The sequence below is a fragment of the Mytilus californianus genome, unplaced genomic scaffold (genome assembly GCF_021869535.1).
Source record: "Mytilus californianus isolate M0D057914Y unplaced genomic scaffold, xbMytCali1.0.p SCAF_7, whole genome shotgun sequence".
NCBI lineage: Eukaryota > Metazoa > Mollusca > Bivalvia > Mytilida > Mytilidae > Mytilus > Mytilus californianus.
Genome location: NW_026262723.1, coordinates 45,563,898 through 45,579,035, shown reverse-complemented (window position 1 = coordinate 45,579,035; position 15,138 = coordinate 45,563,898). Strand labels below are relative to the sequence as shown.

Sequence of the window (15,138 nt, the reverse complement as noted above, 5' to 3'; positions counted from 1 at the left end):
TGTTTTCCAGTTTTCTTCCAGTTGGTTATTACAATTTAAACCTCATTTTAATCTATTTAATCTGAGCAATGATGGTTTAAATACTTGTTTTTCTTAAACTGGTCTTGATGAAATGAAATTGAAATAGCCAACTTGCAGGAAAACAGATTAACAGAAGTATGGTTTAGGTTCTAGCTAAAGACTATGTTCAAATTACCAACACTTACCTTGATTTACTGAGACAGAGGCTTGTTTAATGCCTCCATTTTGACTTAATTCTTTCTGTAATTCAGCATTACACTGAGACAGGAGTTCTAACTGTGACTGGACGGATGTAGGTACCACCGGGGTGTTTAACACCATCATAGGAGGATATATACCTTAAAGTATAATTTTTATTAATCATAATTAACATACACCAATTACACCAATACAGTTTCTGTAAAACCAATTACAGACCTAAAATAGAGTCTAAATAGTGACTGAACATCTTTAGATTTTAGGCAATACGTTTTGTTTCAAGTGCAATTCAGTCAATTTAACTCTTGTAATAGAAAAAAGAATTCGGTTTCTTTAACTTGACTTCAGAATAACAGGTTAAAATAAGCATCCAAGTCTAGAACCAAACATGATATCTTCTATCATATGAAATATAAGTAACATTTCCAACTGGAAATTACTAATCATGATAATTGTTACTGTAAATTCAGAAATTATTGCGTGCATTTGTTATTGCGATTTTGTCATTTTAGACTGAAATGCAATTTTAATTTTTGCGATATTGAGAAAAATCCTGTTTAATTCATATAAAAATTTCAAAATGAAGTTTAAATTGATGCGATTATAACCCTGTTGCATTTTTAGCAATAATAAAAACATTGCAATAATTTCTGAACTTACAGTAGTTAAATATAAAGAACTGTTACACAAAAAAAAAACAAGTAAAAGATTAACAGATTCACCAGAAAAGAACAGTCACACTTGATTAGAAACCTTAAAACACTAGTTACTGCACTTACATGGAGCTGCAGAAACCCAGTTGACTTGTGGACTTTGTCCATTGGGACTACTTTGTTGACTTCCTAAGGTATTTGGACTGTGTCCATTTAACATCAGCAGTGAATTCGTTGTATTTACAGATATCAACCCTGGACCAAACAACCCTAAAGTAAAAAAAATCAATATTTTACACATACAGATATGCTGAACATTTCTTAGAGATCTTTTCCTATATATAAGAAAAGAAGACCAACTTAAGGTTCAACTATTTAAACTGTTGATCATCTATTCTAACAAGACAAACTGTTATATGCCTGAATGTATAAACAATAAAATTAGACATAAATTCTTGTGAAAATAAGAATGCATTCAAATCGTATGTTCTGAGGACATCACTAGGTTAGCACTTAAATGAACACCACACATACCTAATGCCGACAGGCCCAGGCCATTATTTGGAGACAGGTTTGGAAAAGGACTATTTGTAGAACAGGACGGAGGGAAATTCTTCTCATCTTTCTTCAGACCCAGCAGGGTCAGTCTTGCTAAGTACATGTTTGGTGCATTTCTCTCAATACTTTTAACAATCACAGACTGAAAAATAAAAAAAACTAAATAAAGTCTGATTTATAACACACAAAACTGTTAATAATGACTTTTATCAATTATTCTGCAATGATATAATAAGAAGAAAATTAATCAATTTCAATAGTGATGTCATTATAACTTATATTGATAAATAACGATCTATTGTATAGAAAAAAACAAAACAACAAACAATTCAGTGAACAAAATTCAATTTAAAACCCATATAACTTTGAAATTTATAAGTCAATTTAGATTCTATAATGGTTTTATAAACTAAGCAAATTCATACTTTTTCATCCATTCAAATTTGGATTTTAATATAAGTCCATATTCTTATATAAAGACAAATTTTTGCACCACAATTCTGAAAAATCAGGACTGAATATACAATACTCTTATGTGATTTTTTGTTTAAATGTTAAACGTCTTTCTATCTATCAATTCATTAGATATTTTAATTTTCATATAAAATATATAAAATGTAAGTGCTCAATTCAGCCTTAGTTTTCTTTGTCAAGTTTTTCTACTAAGGTTGTCATGTAGCCTTTTGTAAGTCTTTTTGTTTGAAATGTAGTTATTATGATCATAGTCCTATTATCAGGCCTTGGATGATAAACTGAGGCAAACAGCATGCTTTCCTTCTATAAGCATAAAATATGAAGTGGGTGTCAAAGAGAGACTCTTGTAAAATCCTGACCATGTGATAAGAGCTTGGGTTTTCAGTTCATTGTTGAAGATGCTCCAACAAATGTAAAGATATAAAATGAAAAAAGTTCTGTTCTTTGGACATATTAGTTATTTCCTAACAATTTTGTTTTATATGTAGACCAGCTCTTGTACTAGCTCCAGTCTTTTTGTAACTGGACTATTATTCTGGGATAAAACTATAACAATTTCAGTGTAGGTGTATCATGATGTGTTAGTTTAAATTAAAATCAAAGAAAATTCCAATCAAAATGAAAATAGACTTAACATTTAGTTACCTTGCTTGGTTGTTTTGGTTTTGGTTTAACACTAATAAATACATCTAAATGTTCCATCAACTGGGTTATCTTTCCTGAAATTACAATACATGTATATGTGTTAATTAATAATTATGAAATAATGAGATACTGGGTTAACATAAACGACATTCAAGTACAATGGTGTTTTTTTAACAAACTGGCTGACATATTTGTTCATAATATAAGATAACTTCTCTTAAGTGTACCACTTTACTGTTTTTCCTTTCTGTCTATGATATAGTTTGGTCATTGTCTATACATGTAGTGAATTTTTTATGCTGTCAATCCAAAAAATAAACTCAATTCTTACATTATTTCCTTGCAAATTTTCTAACAAATAACTTAAAATACTTGGTGCTTATCTTAATGTTTGTATTGTCTCTGTATTTTATGACTACTTTTGTCAGGCAAATGACATTATTTTTTATATTGACCTGGTTTGTTGATGTCATTTCACTTATGTGTGCTTCAAAAAACATGGTTAACCCCGCCGCATTTTTGCGCCTGTCCCAAGTCAGGAGCCTCTGGCCTTTGTTAGTCTTGTATCATTTTTAATTTTAGTTTCTTGTGTATAATTTGGAGTTTAGTATGACGTCCATTATCACTGAACTAGTATACATATTTGTTTAGGGGCCAGCTGAAGGACGCCTCCGGGTGCAGGAGTTTCTCGCTGCATTGAAGACCCATTGGTGGCCTTCGGCTGTTGTCTGCTCTATGGTCGGGTTGTTGTCTCTTTGCACATTCCCCATTTCCATTCTCAATTTTATTCAATTCAATTCAGGCCCTATGCTTCTTGTACTTCAAGAGAGATGTAAGCTATTGCTCCAAGTTAAAAGCCTGTTGCTTTGAGATTAAGAAGTGCAATAAAAGCACCGTTCCTTTCCTTTGCATTTTGTTCAGTGAATGCATTGATTTTGTCCCATGAATTAATACACTGTGTTCCTTTTTTCCACTAAGCTTTTGTTAATGACCAGACAATGCAATACTGTGTCACAAATACCATTTTTATCAAATCCAACTGATATTTTGACAACATTGTCACTTTCTTGTTAAAAAAGGGGAAACAACCATGTAATATATATTTAGAACTGTCTATGTGAACATTTCTGTTTTAACTCACAACCATCACAAAATCACAAACAGAATTTTAAAAGTACTGTCATTCACAAAATTAACTAAGTATAAATCTTGTACATCAATTTTTAAGCCTTGACATCTTGTATATCAAATTATAAGCCCTGAAAACCACAGGATAAAAAATTATGAATTGTGATCCTTTTTAAATCCATTTTTTTCAAAATGTGATGTGGTTTCAGAATCATATATATTTAAATGAATAGTCATGGAATTTATGTAGCATTCAGAATAACTTTTTAAATTTTTTTTTTCAATATTTAAGCAAACATACCTTGGTCAATCTCAATTTCATCTTTAACATCAAACATCAGAACCAAAGGGAGGCAACCCTGTAATATAATTAAGTATGTACATTTGTGTGATAATTCTTGTCAGATGAATCCCAAGGTTTTTTTTCAAATATACTTTTCACTAGGAAAAGCAATTTACTTTCTTTTTTCTTTCTATCAGCATTGCTTAGACATGAAAGATTATGAAACGGTGATAATTTCAGTGTTCCAAATGTAGATATTTTTTTTCTGGGTAACAACGTATCACCCATGTCTGACATAAATGTTTGTTATATGTGGAGTTAGGCAATTATCTTAAATTCAAGGTATTAAGACTAATGAAGAAATGTTGGTGGGCATGAAGAACAATTCTAAAACTTTACTTTATTCCTTCAAATTATATTGAATAATGTTAAAAGCATTAACTTGAACAGTATAAAAAGACATTGGTTAACCATATCAACTCAAGATTACATGAATCATCTTATTTAATTCAACTAAAAAGTTCTTTTGGTACATGACATTTTTGTTCTAACCCAACAGTTAATAATACCACATACCACATTTATTGTCCTTTATCAAGTGCTGGTTGTTCTAATCTAAGCCAAATTACTAGGAAATAAAAGTTTTTTCTTACTAGGAACTTTGGAAATTATGTTTTTTAATGAGTTCATTACATCCATTTTGATTGTATAATAGATACATAAAAAACAGTAATTAATGAAAACTAACAATATTACTTTCTAAGGCAAAAACTGGTATTTCAGAGCGGAGGTATTTCAGAGCAGAGTTTGTCCTTTTCATTTCATATAAAATTTCAAATATAAAATCCAATTTCAATTATCATGATTATCAGTTATTAGATTTGTGAAATAATATTTCTGCTAAACAGAACAGTTTTTAATTAATTTATGATCTGTTCAGTAAATTCTAAATTCAATTCTACAAGAAGCTTATTTACTGCATAAACATTTCATTCTCCAATTTATCTACATAAAACATAATGTCAGCTGATGAAGTAATAAAATAATTAAAAGCACAACTCAAAAAATCGATAGGCCAATTGGAAACTTTCTTGTAATTTTAGAAAACAAGCTTTTAGTACCATGAAATGAAAAAGAGTTTGTTTGTTTATCATTTCATGTGTTCATATGCCTGTCTCGTAGATTTTTTTATTTCCCTATTCACATAGCTGGTTCAGTATCTTCCAATTAAGGGTTAATCATATTCTGGAGTCACTCTGTGCTTGTAACCTTTTACTTGATAAATTAATGATTAACTTTCTGACTTACAATTAAATGCTGTCTTGCCATGAATACACTTTCAATACTGCCTGTAACATAAACTGTACCCTTTCTGGGTGGTGTGACTGTGTTGGGGTCAGGGAAATGTATACTGGCTCCAGTTTGTTGCATAATCTGTTTGATATTCATACCCCCTCTGCCTATAATAAAGAGGTGGTGTTGTGGTGCTATCTCTAGCTGCATGCTTACTGGTAGTGATACCTGAAAATATAACAGCAAAAATTGTCTTACATTAAAATGTACCAGTAGGCATTTTTCCATGTGAATGAAAACATTTTTTTTTCTGTTTTTAATTTTAAAAGTTTTTAGAATTTTTAAAATAAACAAAGAAAGATTTAGGGAAACTACTTAAATATACAATACACCACATGGATGGACTTTGTAGCCTTCAGATTTCTCTGTATACAAAATGTTCTAGTTCAAGAAACTTTTCATTCAGTTTCAAAGTTATAAAGTGCATAAAGGTTTTGGAACTGAAAAATTAATAAAATGCTTCGCTGGGGCGCAGCTTGATACGACCGCAGAGGTCGAACCCTGAACAGTTGGGGCAAGTATGGACACAACATTCAAGCTTGATACAGCTCTGAATTTGGATTGTTATTAAATATTTGACACAGCATAGGTTTCTGACACAGAAAGAATGTGGTCTAAGAACTTGAATTTTTTTAATTTACCTATTATGGTCCAATGTCCAAAATCAAAATACATGGTTAGATTCAGCATATCAAAGAACCCCATATATTCAATTTTTGTTAAAATCAAACAAAGTTTAATTTTGGACCCCAACTTGGACAAACATGAAAACTGGGCCCATAATCAAAAATCTAAACACATGTTTGATTCAGCATATCAAAGAACCCCAAGAATTCAATTTTTGCTAAAATCAAACTAAGTTTAATTTTGGACCCTTTGGACCTTAATGTAGACCAATTTAAAAAACGGGACTTAAAATTAAAAATCTAAATACACGGTTAGATTTGGAATATCAAAGAACCCCAATAATTCAATTTTTGATGAAATCAAACAAAGTTTAATTTTGGACCCTTTTGACCTCAATATGAACCAATTTGATAGCGGGGCCCACAAATAAAAAATTTAAATTCATGGTTAGATTCAGCATATCAAAGAACCCCATATATTCAATTTTTGTTGAAATCAAAAAAAGTATAATTTTGGACCCCAACTTGGACCAACTTGAAAACTGGGCCCATAATCAAAAATCTAAACACATGTTTAGATTCAGCATATCATAGAACCCAAAGAATTCAATTTTTGTTAAAATCAAACTAAGTTTAATTTTGGACCCTTTGGACCTCAATGAAGACCAATTTAAAAAACGGGACCCAAATTAAAAATCTAAAAACACGGTTAGATTTGGCATATCAAAGAACCCCAATAATTCAATTTTCGATGAAATCAAACAAAGTTTAATTTTGGACCCTTTTGACCTCAATATGAACCAATTTGATAGCGGGGCCTACAAATAAAAAATCTAAATACATGGTTAGATTCAGCATATCAAAGAACCTCATATATTCAATTTTTGTTGAAATCAAACAAAGTTTAATTTTGGACCCCAATTTGGACCAACTTGAAAACTGGGCCCATAATCAAAAATCTAAATACATGTTTAGATTCAGCATATCAAAGAACCCCATATATTCAATTTTTGTTGAAATCAAACAAAGTTTAAATACTGGACCCTATCTTGGACCAACTTGAAAACTGGGCCCATAATCAAAAATCTAAACACATGTTTAGATTCAGCAAATCAAAGAACCCCAAGAATTCAATTTTTGTTAAAATCAAACTAAGTTTAATTTGGACCCTTTGGACCTCAATGTAGACCAATTTAAAAAACAGGACCCAAAATTAAAAACCTAAATACACGGTTAGATTTGGAATATCAAAGAACCCCAATAATTCAATTTTAGATGAAATCAAACAAAGTTTAATTTTGGACCCTTTTGACCTCAATATGAACCAATTAGATAACGGGTCCACAAATAAAAAATCTAAATACATGGTTAGATTCAGCATATCAAAGAACCCCATATATTCAATTTTTGTTGAAATCAAACAAAGTTTAATTTTGGACCCCAATTTGGACCAACTTGAAAACTGGGCCAAAAATCAAAAATCTAAATACATGTTTAGATTCAGCATATCAAAGAACCTCATATATTCAATTTTTGCTAAAATCAAACAAAGTTTAATTTTGGACCCTTTGGACATTAATGTAGACCAATTTGAAAACTGGACCCAAAATTAAAAATCTAAATACACTGTTAGATTCGGCATAACAAATAAATAAATGTGATCAAAGATTTTACAAATCTAATGCGCCATACTGTGCAATTAAAGATTACTTCTTGAAATTTTTCAATATTTAAAATTTGAAAAAAAAATAATATTTGAAGAATAATTCTTTTTAATTTCTGAAATCTGAAATGAGAAAAAATTGGCCCCCCACAATTTCTTTTTATCCCCCCCCCCTTTTTCCCCCAAAAAAATTCTTTCCCTCAAGATATGGTCATAATCTCAATTCAAATTTCCAATGGAGTTGGCAACCATAATTACCCATTTAAATTTACCATAGTGCTAACTTAATCTATTTTATAATAGAATTAATAAAAATATAGTGTCAAATCTTTCATATGGATTTTTTTGTAAAAAAAAAAGATGAAAACATTTGCAGATATTTTTACTGGTCTTCCTTTATAAATATGCATTTCTTTAAACATAATTTAAAAGCAGTGTAAGGGAAGTAACCAAAACGTTGTATTTGGATTACCTCCCTTACACTGTTTTAGATTATCTTTATTGTTCATTAACCATTACTTTATACATAATTTAAAAGCAGTGTAAGGGAGATAATTTCAATGATGTATTTGATTTATCTCCCTTACACTGCTTTAAATTATGTTTTGTACTAAAGTATTTGTCCATTAACCAGGACAACCTTGTTTTTCCCCCTTTTTTGCCCCTAATTCCTAAACAGTTTGAGCCATAACCCCCCAAAGCAAATCCTAACCATCCCTTTGTGGTATGGAAACTTGTAGTATAATTTCAGAGAGATCCATACACCGTTCCACAGTTATTGTCTGGAAACTAGAAAATGCTCATTTTTTGCCCCTTTTTGGCCCCTAATTCCTTAACTGTTGGTACCATAACCCCCAAAATCAATCCCAACCTTCCTTTTGTGGTATTTAACCTTATGGTCAAATTTCAAAAAGATCCATTCACTTAAACTAAAGTTAGAGTGCGAAAACCAATATGTATTCGGACGACGACGCCGGACGACGACGACGACGACGACGCCAACGTCATACCAATATATGACCACAAAATTTTTTTGCGGTCGTATAAAAATAGCATTTTTTTATCTGTGTGATTAAAAAAAAAATGGCAAAACATAAAACTAAGCATAATGTTTTCAAAGTCCTTTTCCCTACTAATACCTACAAACTTCAACATGCAGTTCTATAAATTCATATAGATCTGATCATCTAAATTTTGAAACCATTAAGCTCATTACTTATAAAGTACCTTATCCTCAAAAACACACATGCACTAATTGATTTTATTAAGTTTCTCCAGATGTCTAAGTCTATTGATTTAATATTAAAGATAGGTGCAAATTGCTTCAATATGTAATTAATGCATTTGAAATAAGCATGTCAATTAACCATAAGCATATTCTTTTTTTAACCACTTTCCTCTTCCTGTAACAACTTCTTGCAGACTATTTACATATCAAACACCTTTTTGTAAACAAAATACTGCATGCATTGTGAAAGATGATTGAATGGAAATATAATCTTAAGTACATGCATATGAGAAATCTTTAAACAACTGATGATTAGTTTCTCTTTCAGCTGTTTGTATAAGTGGGTGCAAGTGTCTGTTTGTTTAACTAGAAATTCTGTTTCCTTACATATAAATGGTAACCAGTTATAAATTATTTAAGACTAAAACCCCAAAACATCAACAAACACAGAAAATACATCCACAATAGATAAGTGTCTATACCATAAGAATTTATAACAAAAAGATGACAGCAAACTAGGCTTTTCTTACATTTATTAATATCATTGTAAAAGCAATAAAGGATCAGAATACCAGCATGGTTAAAGTAAAAAAAATTCAAATCCAATACAGACCTCCATTGAGAAACAACACATTTTAAATATTTGAAAAGGATTGTTTCGAGCATCTAGTTATAACAATGAAAACGACATAAAAGCACTAACAAAAAAGGTTTATCTACCACAAATTCTTTATGAGCCTGTATCAAGTCAGGAGCCTGCAATTCAGTGAATCATGTATGTCATAATTGGTTTTTTTTTTAAATTGTACTATTACAAATTGGGCTGTTTGTTTTCTTGTTTGAATTGTTTCACATTTCTGGGCCTTTTATAGCTGACTATACAGTATGGGTTTTTCTCGATTTTGAAGCCACACATTAACCTATAATTTTTTGTCCACTTAATTTGAATTCTTGTGGAGAGTTGTCCCGTTGGCAATCATACCACACCTCCTTATTTTTATATAAAATGCTATTCCATAATAAAGCAAGTACCATAACTCCTGAACGACAAAGGTAAAAATCTTTAATATCGAACTTGACCTCCGTTTTGTCATCAGTAACTAAAAATTAAAATTTGAAAAGCTAGGATGAATGGTCCTCAAATTATTGCATTGAAAAGACAAAGTCCAATTTCCCAATCAATCAAGGACTACAATAACTCCAGGAAGGCAAAAGTGAAAATATCCAATATCAAACTTGACCTCCATTTTGTCAAAATTATCAACATATAACAAGCAGAAGTCTTTACATTAAAGGTTTCACTACAGGTATCTCAGAAACTCAACATTATCAATGATCCATGAAATTTAGCTCAAGGTAATATCAACCCTGCTACACAGCATGCATGTACACATTACAATCATTCCATACACCAATAAAATGCTCCGCAGGGCGCAGCTTGATACGACCGCAGAGGTCGAACCATGAACAGTTGGGGGCAAGTATGGACACAACATTCAAGCTTGATACAGCTCTGAATTTGGATTGTGATTAAATATTTGACACAGCATAGGTTTCTGACACAGAATGAATGTGGTCTAAGAACTTAAAAATTTTAAATTGGACATTCACCTATTATGGTCCAATATCCAAAATCTAAATACATGGTTAGATTCAGCATATCAAAGAACCCCAAGAATTCAATTTTTGATGAAATCAAACAAAGTTTAATTTTGGACCCTTTTGATCTCAATGTGGACAAAGTTGATAATGGGGCCCAAAAATCAAAAATCTAAATACATGGTTAGATTCAGCATATCAAAGAACCCCATATATTCAATTTTTGTTGAAATCAAACAAAGTTTAATTTTGGACCCCGATTTGGACCAACTTGAAAACTGGGCCCATAATCAAAAATCTAAATACATGTTTAGATTCAGCATATCAAAGAACCCTAAAAATTCAATTTTTGTTAAAATCAAACTAAGTTTAATTTTGGACCCTTTGGACGTTTATGTAGACCAATTTGAAAACGGAACCAAAAATTAAGAATCTAAATACACGGTTAGATTCAGCATATCAAAGAACCCCAATAATTCAATTTTTGATGAAATCAAACAAAGTTAAATTTTGGTCCTTTGGACCTCAATGTGGACCAATTTAAAAATGGGGCCCAAAATCAAAAAACTTAATACACGATTAGATTCAGCATATTAAAGAACCCCAAGAATTCAAGAATAAAACCCCATTGAAATTGATCAAGAAATAAGCAATTTATAGGAAGTATCTTCTTTTGCACAATACTGCATGTACTGTGCAATTGAATATTTCTTGCTATTGCGCAATACTGTGCAATTGAAGATTTCTTCCTATTGCGCAATACTGTGCAATTGAAGATTTCTTGCAATTGTGCAATACTGTGCAATTGAAAATTTCTTGCTATTGTACAATACTTATTATATAATAATTTACGATCCTGTTTGGTGTGTATCTCCTACCATATCATTATTATTTGCTTTTAAATATAAATAATCAGAAATAACCAACTTAAAATGGAAAATTTTAAAAGAAAAACTAGAGGCTCTAAAGAGCCTGTGTCGCTCACCTTGGTCTAAGTGCATATTAAACAAAGGACACAGATGGATTCATGACAAAATTGTGTTTTGGTGATGGTGATGTGTTTGTAGATCTTACTTTACTGAACATTCTTTCTCCTTACTATTATCTCTATCTATAATGAACTTGGCCCGGTAGTTACAGTGGAAAATATATTGTAAAAATTTACAAAAATTTACAAAATTTATGAAAATTGTAAAAAATTGACTATAAAGGGCAATAACCCCTTAAGGGGTCAATTGACAATTTTGGTCATGTTGACTTATTTGTAGATCTAACTTTGCTGTACATTATTGCTGTTTACAGTTTATCTCTATCTATAATAATATTCAAGATAATAACCAAAAACGGCAAAATTTTCTTAAAATTACCAATTCAGGGGCAGCAACCCAACAACGTGTTGCCTGATTGGTCTGAAAATTTCAGGGCAAATAGATCTTGACCTAATGAACAATTTTAACCCATCAGATTTGCTCTAAATGCTTTGGTTTCAGAGATATGAGCCAAAAACTGCATTTTACCCTATGTATTATTTTTTAGCCATGTCTGCCATCTTGGTTCGCGGGCGGGGTCATCGGACACATTTTTTAAACTAGATACCCTAATGACGATTGGGGACAAGTTTGGTTAAATTTGTCTTAGTAGTTTCAGAGGAGAAGATTTTTGTAAAGGATTACAAAAATTTACGAAAAATGGTTAAAAACTGACTATAAAGGGCAATAACTCCTTAAGAGGTCAACTGACCATTTTGGTCAAGTTGACTTATTTGTAGATCTTACTTTGCTGAACATTATTGCTGTTTACAGTTTATCTCTATCTATAATAATATTCAAGATAATAACCAAAAACGGCAAAATTTCCTTAAAATTACCAATTCAGGGGCAGCAACCCAACAACGGGTTGTCAGATTCATCTGAAAATTTCAGGGCAGATAGATCTTGACCTAATAAACAATTTTACCCCATATCAGATTTGCTCTAAATGCTTTGGTTTCAGAGATATAAGCCAAATTCTACATTTTACCCCTATGTTCTATTTTTAGCCATGGCGGCCATCTTGGTTGGTTGGCCGGGTCACCGGACATATTTTTTAAACTAGATACCCCAATGATGATTGTGGCCAAGTTTGGTCAAATTTGGCCCAGTAGTTTCAGAGGAGAAGATTTTTGTAAAAGTTTACGGACGACGGACGACAGACGCAGGACGACGGACGCAAAGTGATGAGAAAAGCTCACTTGACCTTTCAGGTCAGGTGAGCTAAAAAAGGAAAAAAAGAAAAAAAAAGGAAAAAAAAAAAATCCCCTCCCCCCAAATTTATGAACCCCCTTATGATTCATCACCCCCAAACTCAATCCCAGCCTTTCCTTTGTGGTATGGTACCTTGCAGTACAATTTCAGAGAGATCCATACACTTGAACACAAGTTATTGTCTGGAAACTAGAAAAATGCTTATTTTTGGCCCCTTTTTGGCCCCCAATTCCTAAACGTTTCGGGCAATTACCCCCAAACTCAATTCCAGCTTTCCCTTTGTGATATGGAACCTTGTAGTATAATTTCAGAAAATATCCAAACACTTACACACAAGTTATTGTCATGAAACTAGAAAAATGCTTGTTTTTTGCCCCTTTTTTTGGCCCCTAATTCCTAAAATTTTGAGGCAATTACCCCCAAAATCAATTACAGCCTTCCTTTTGTGATATGGAACCTTGTGGTACAATGTCAGAGAGATCCATACACTTACACACAAGTTATTGTCTGGAAGTTACAAAAATGCTTATTTTTGGCCCCTTTTTGGCCCCTAATTCCTTAACTGTTGGTACTATAACCCCAAAATCAATCCCAACCTTCCTTTCGTGGTATTGAACCTTATGGTAAAATTTCATGGAGATCCATTCACTTAAACTAAAGTTAGAGTGCGAAAACCAATGTGTCTTCGGACGACGACGACGACGACGCCAACGTCATACCAATATACGACCAAAAAATTTTCAATTTTTGCGGTCGTATAAAAATGGTTGACCCTATTGCTCAAAGAATATGATAAACAGACCAACCATGTAGATTATTCAACTTTTGTCGCAGACAAGACAATAATTTAAAAGGCATTGATTGAAAAATGTTCAGGTTATTTCACTTAAACAGCTGGAGCTGCCCATCATACTTCCCAAAATTTATAAGAGGATTTTTCTGTCATAAAACTAAGCTATTAAACAATAGGTTAACTACAGAAAGTTCTAAAAGACTCTTATTTCTTTTCATTGTTTTTTTTTTTTTTTTTTTTAGATAAAGACATAAAAATATGTTTTTTGTGTAGTAGACTCCTGCATTATCAAGACTTTATATTTATACTATAGTTAAAAAGAAAGTTTATTCAAAGTTTAATATCAAATGTATAAATATACTATCTGTAGATACCCCAGAAGTTGCTGTCAGTTGTTCCATAAGTCTTAATGTTCCTTCCTTTACAGATTTAGCATTACAGACTGTGCCTCTAACAACTACAGTAGTTGTGTATGCTCTGGGTCTCTGACGGAACGTGACAGATATTGTGTACTGTTGCTGAAGTTGTTGTACTAATGGTGAAGATGAATCAGGTGTTAGACCAGTTACAGGAAGTTCAAACATGAACACTAATGGCAGTAGTTCCTAAAACATGAATTTTTCATCTATAAAATATTTACTTCAACAAAATGTCTATGAAATTGAATACTGTTCTGTAGTTCAGTTCCAACTCATTGAGGTATACAGAACATCATCTCCTGTTAAACATTTCTACTGAACAATCTCCCATGTTATACATCTATATAAAGAACACAAGTCTTAGTTGATCCATGAAGGACATATGCCCCCTGGCTACAAAAATGCTCTTAATTGTAAGTCTAGACAATTTTATAATTAATTCAACCATAACACAACCAAAATAGTTTAGAATGCATTCAACCATAACACAACCAAAAAAAAGCATCAACACTATAGTATAACTTTTGTTAAAGGCAAAAATAGAGGACTTTCACCAAGACATATGTGCTACTGTGGATTCATTTATTTTCGTGGGTACCAATTTTCGTGGATTCAGGAAAACTTACATGTTCGTGGATATTTAATTTCGTGGTTTTTGACAATGTCTGCATACAAGCCTATAGTATATTTGCCATTTGTTGAACATTTAATCCACGAAAATTGGTATCCAACGAATAATAATGAATCCACAGTATGTTACTACCAATTGTTTAAGAAAAGGTGTAAATGCACCTAATCAGAGGCAAAAACAGTTATGTGTACTTAAACCAACAGCGAAAGCTATTTCTGCATTACAGTTTTTTTTTTTTTTTGCTGTTTAAATTGATTTTTGAGATCACTGGACTAGTATTAATGAGGAACATCTAACTGATTAAAATCAACACATTTTTTATTCTTTGAATAGATCCACAATCCTCCTGCCAACCATTACTGATTTACAGCTGATTTTTACTTTACAAAACCACCATTCTATTTTCTAAGTAAATAATCATCTGTTAAATGTTACACAACAAGAGTAATACGAAGCTGTTTTTAATTATTTTATTACTTTTCAGTTACAACTGATGGGAAAAGAATGAGAGTTATCTCTAGTGAAACAGATGAACTACAGTTTATTACCATATTTTCACAGCCATGAAATTGACAACTGTACCTTCAATATGCTGGTAATATCAACAAGAAATAGTTGAAATG

General features: G+C 31.7%; 1 protein-coding gene across 2 annotated transcripts in view; it reads right to left on the bottom strand.

Moving 5' to 3' along the window:
* LOC127709120 (protein bicaudal C homolog 1-A-like) overlaps positions 1-15,138 on the bottom strand; it is a 103,378-nt gene that overhangs the window by 21,227 nt on the left and 67,013 nt on the right. For both annotated transcript variants that reach the window (XM_052214470.1, XM_052214471.1), the window contains exons 7-13: positions 13,840-14,070; positions 5,269-5,481; positions 3,979-4,036; positions 2,550-2,623; positions 1,407-1,572; positions 999-1,142; positions 207-359 (exon numbers count right to left, since the gene is read on the bottom strand). In XM_052214470.1, the coding sequence (XP_052070430.1) occupies positions 207-359; positions 999-1,142; positions 1,407-1,572; positions 2,550-2,623; positions 3,979-4,036; positions 5,269-5,481; positions 13,840-14,070 (1,039 nt within the window). The remainder of the gene's footprint in view (positions 1-206; positions 360-998; positions 1,143-1,406; positions 1,573-2,549; positions 2,624-3,978; positions 4,037-5,268; positions 5,482-13,839; positions 14,071-15,138) is intronic.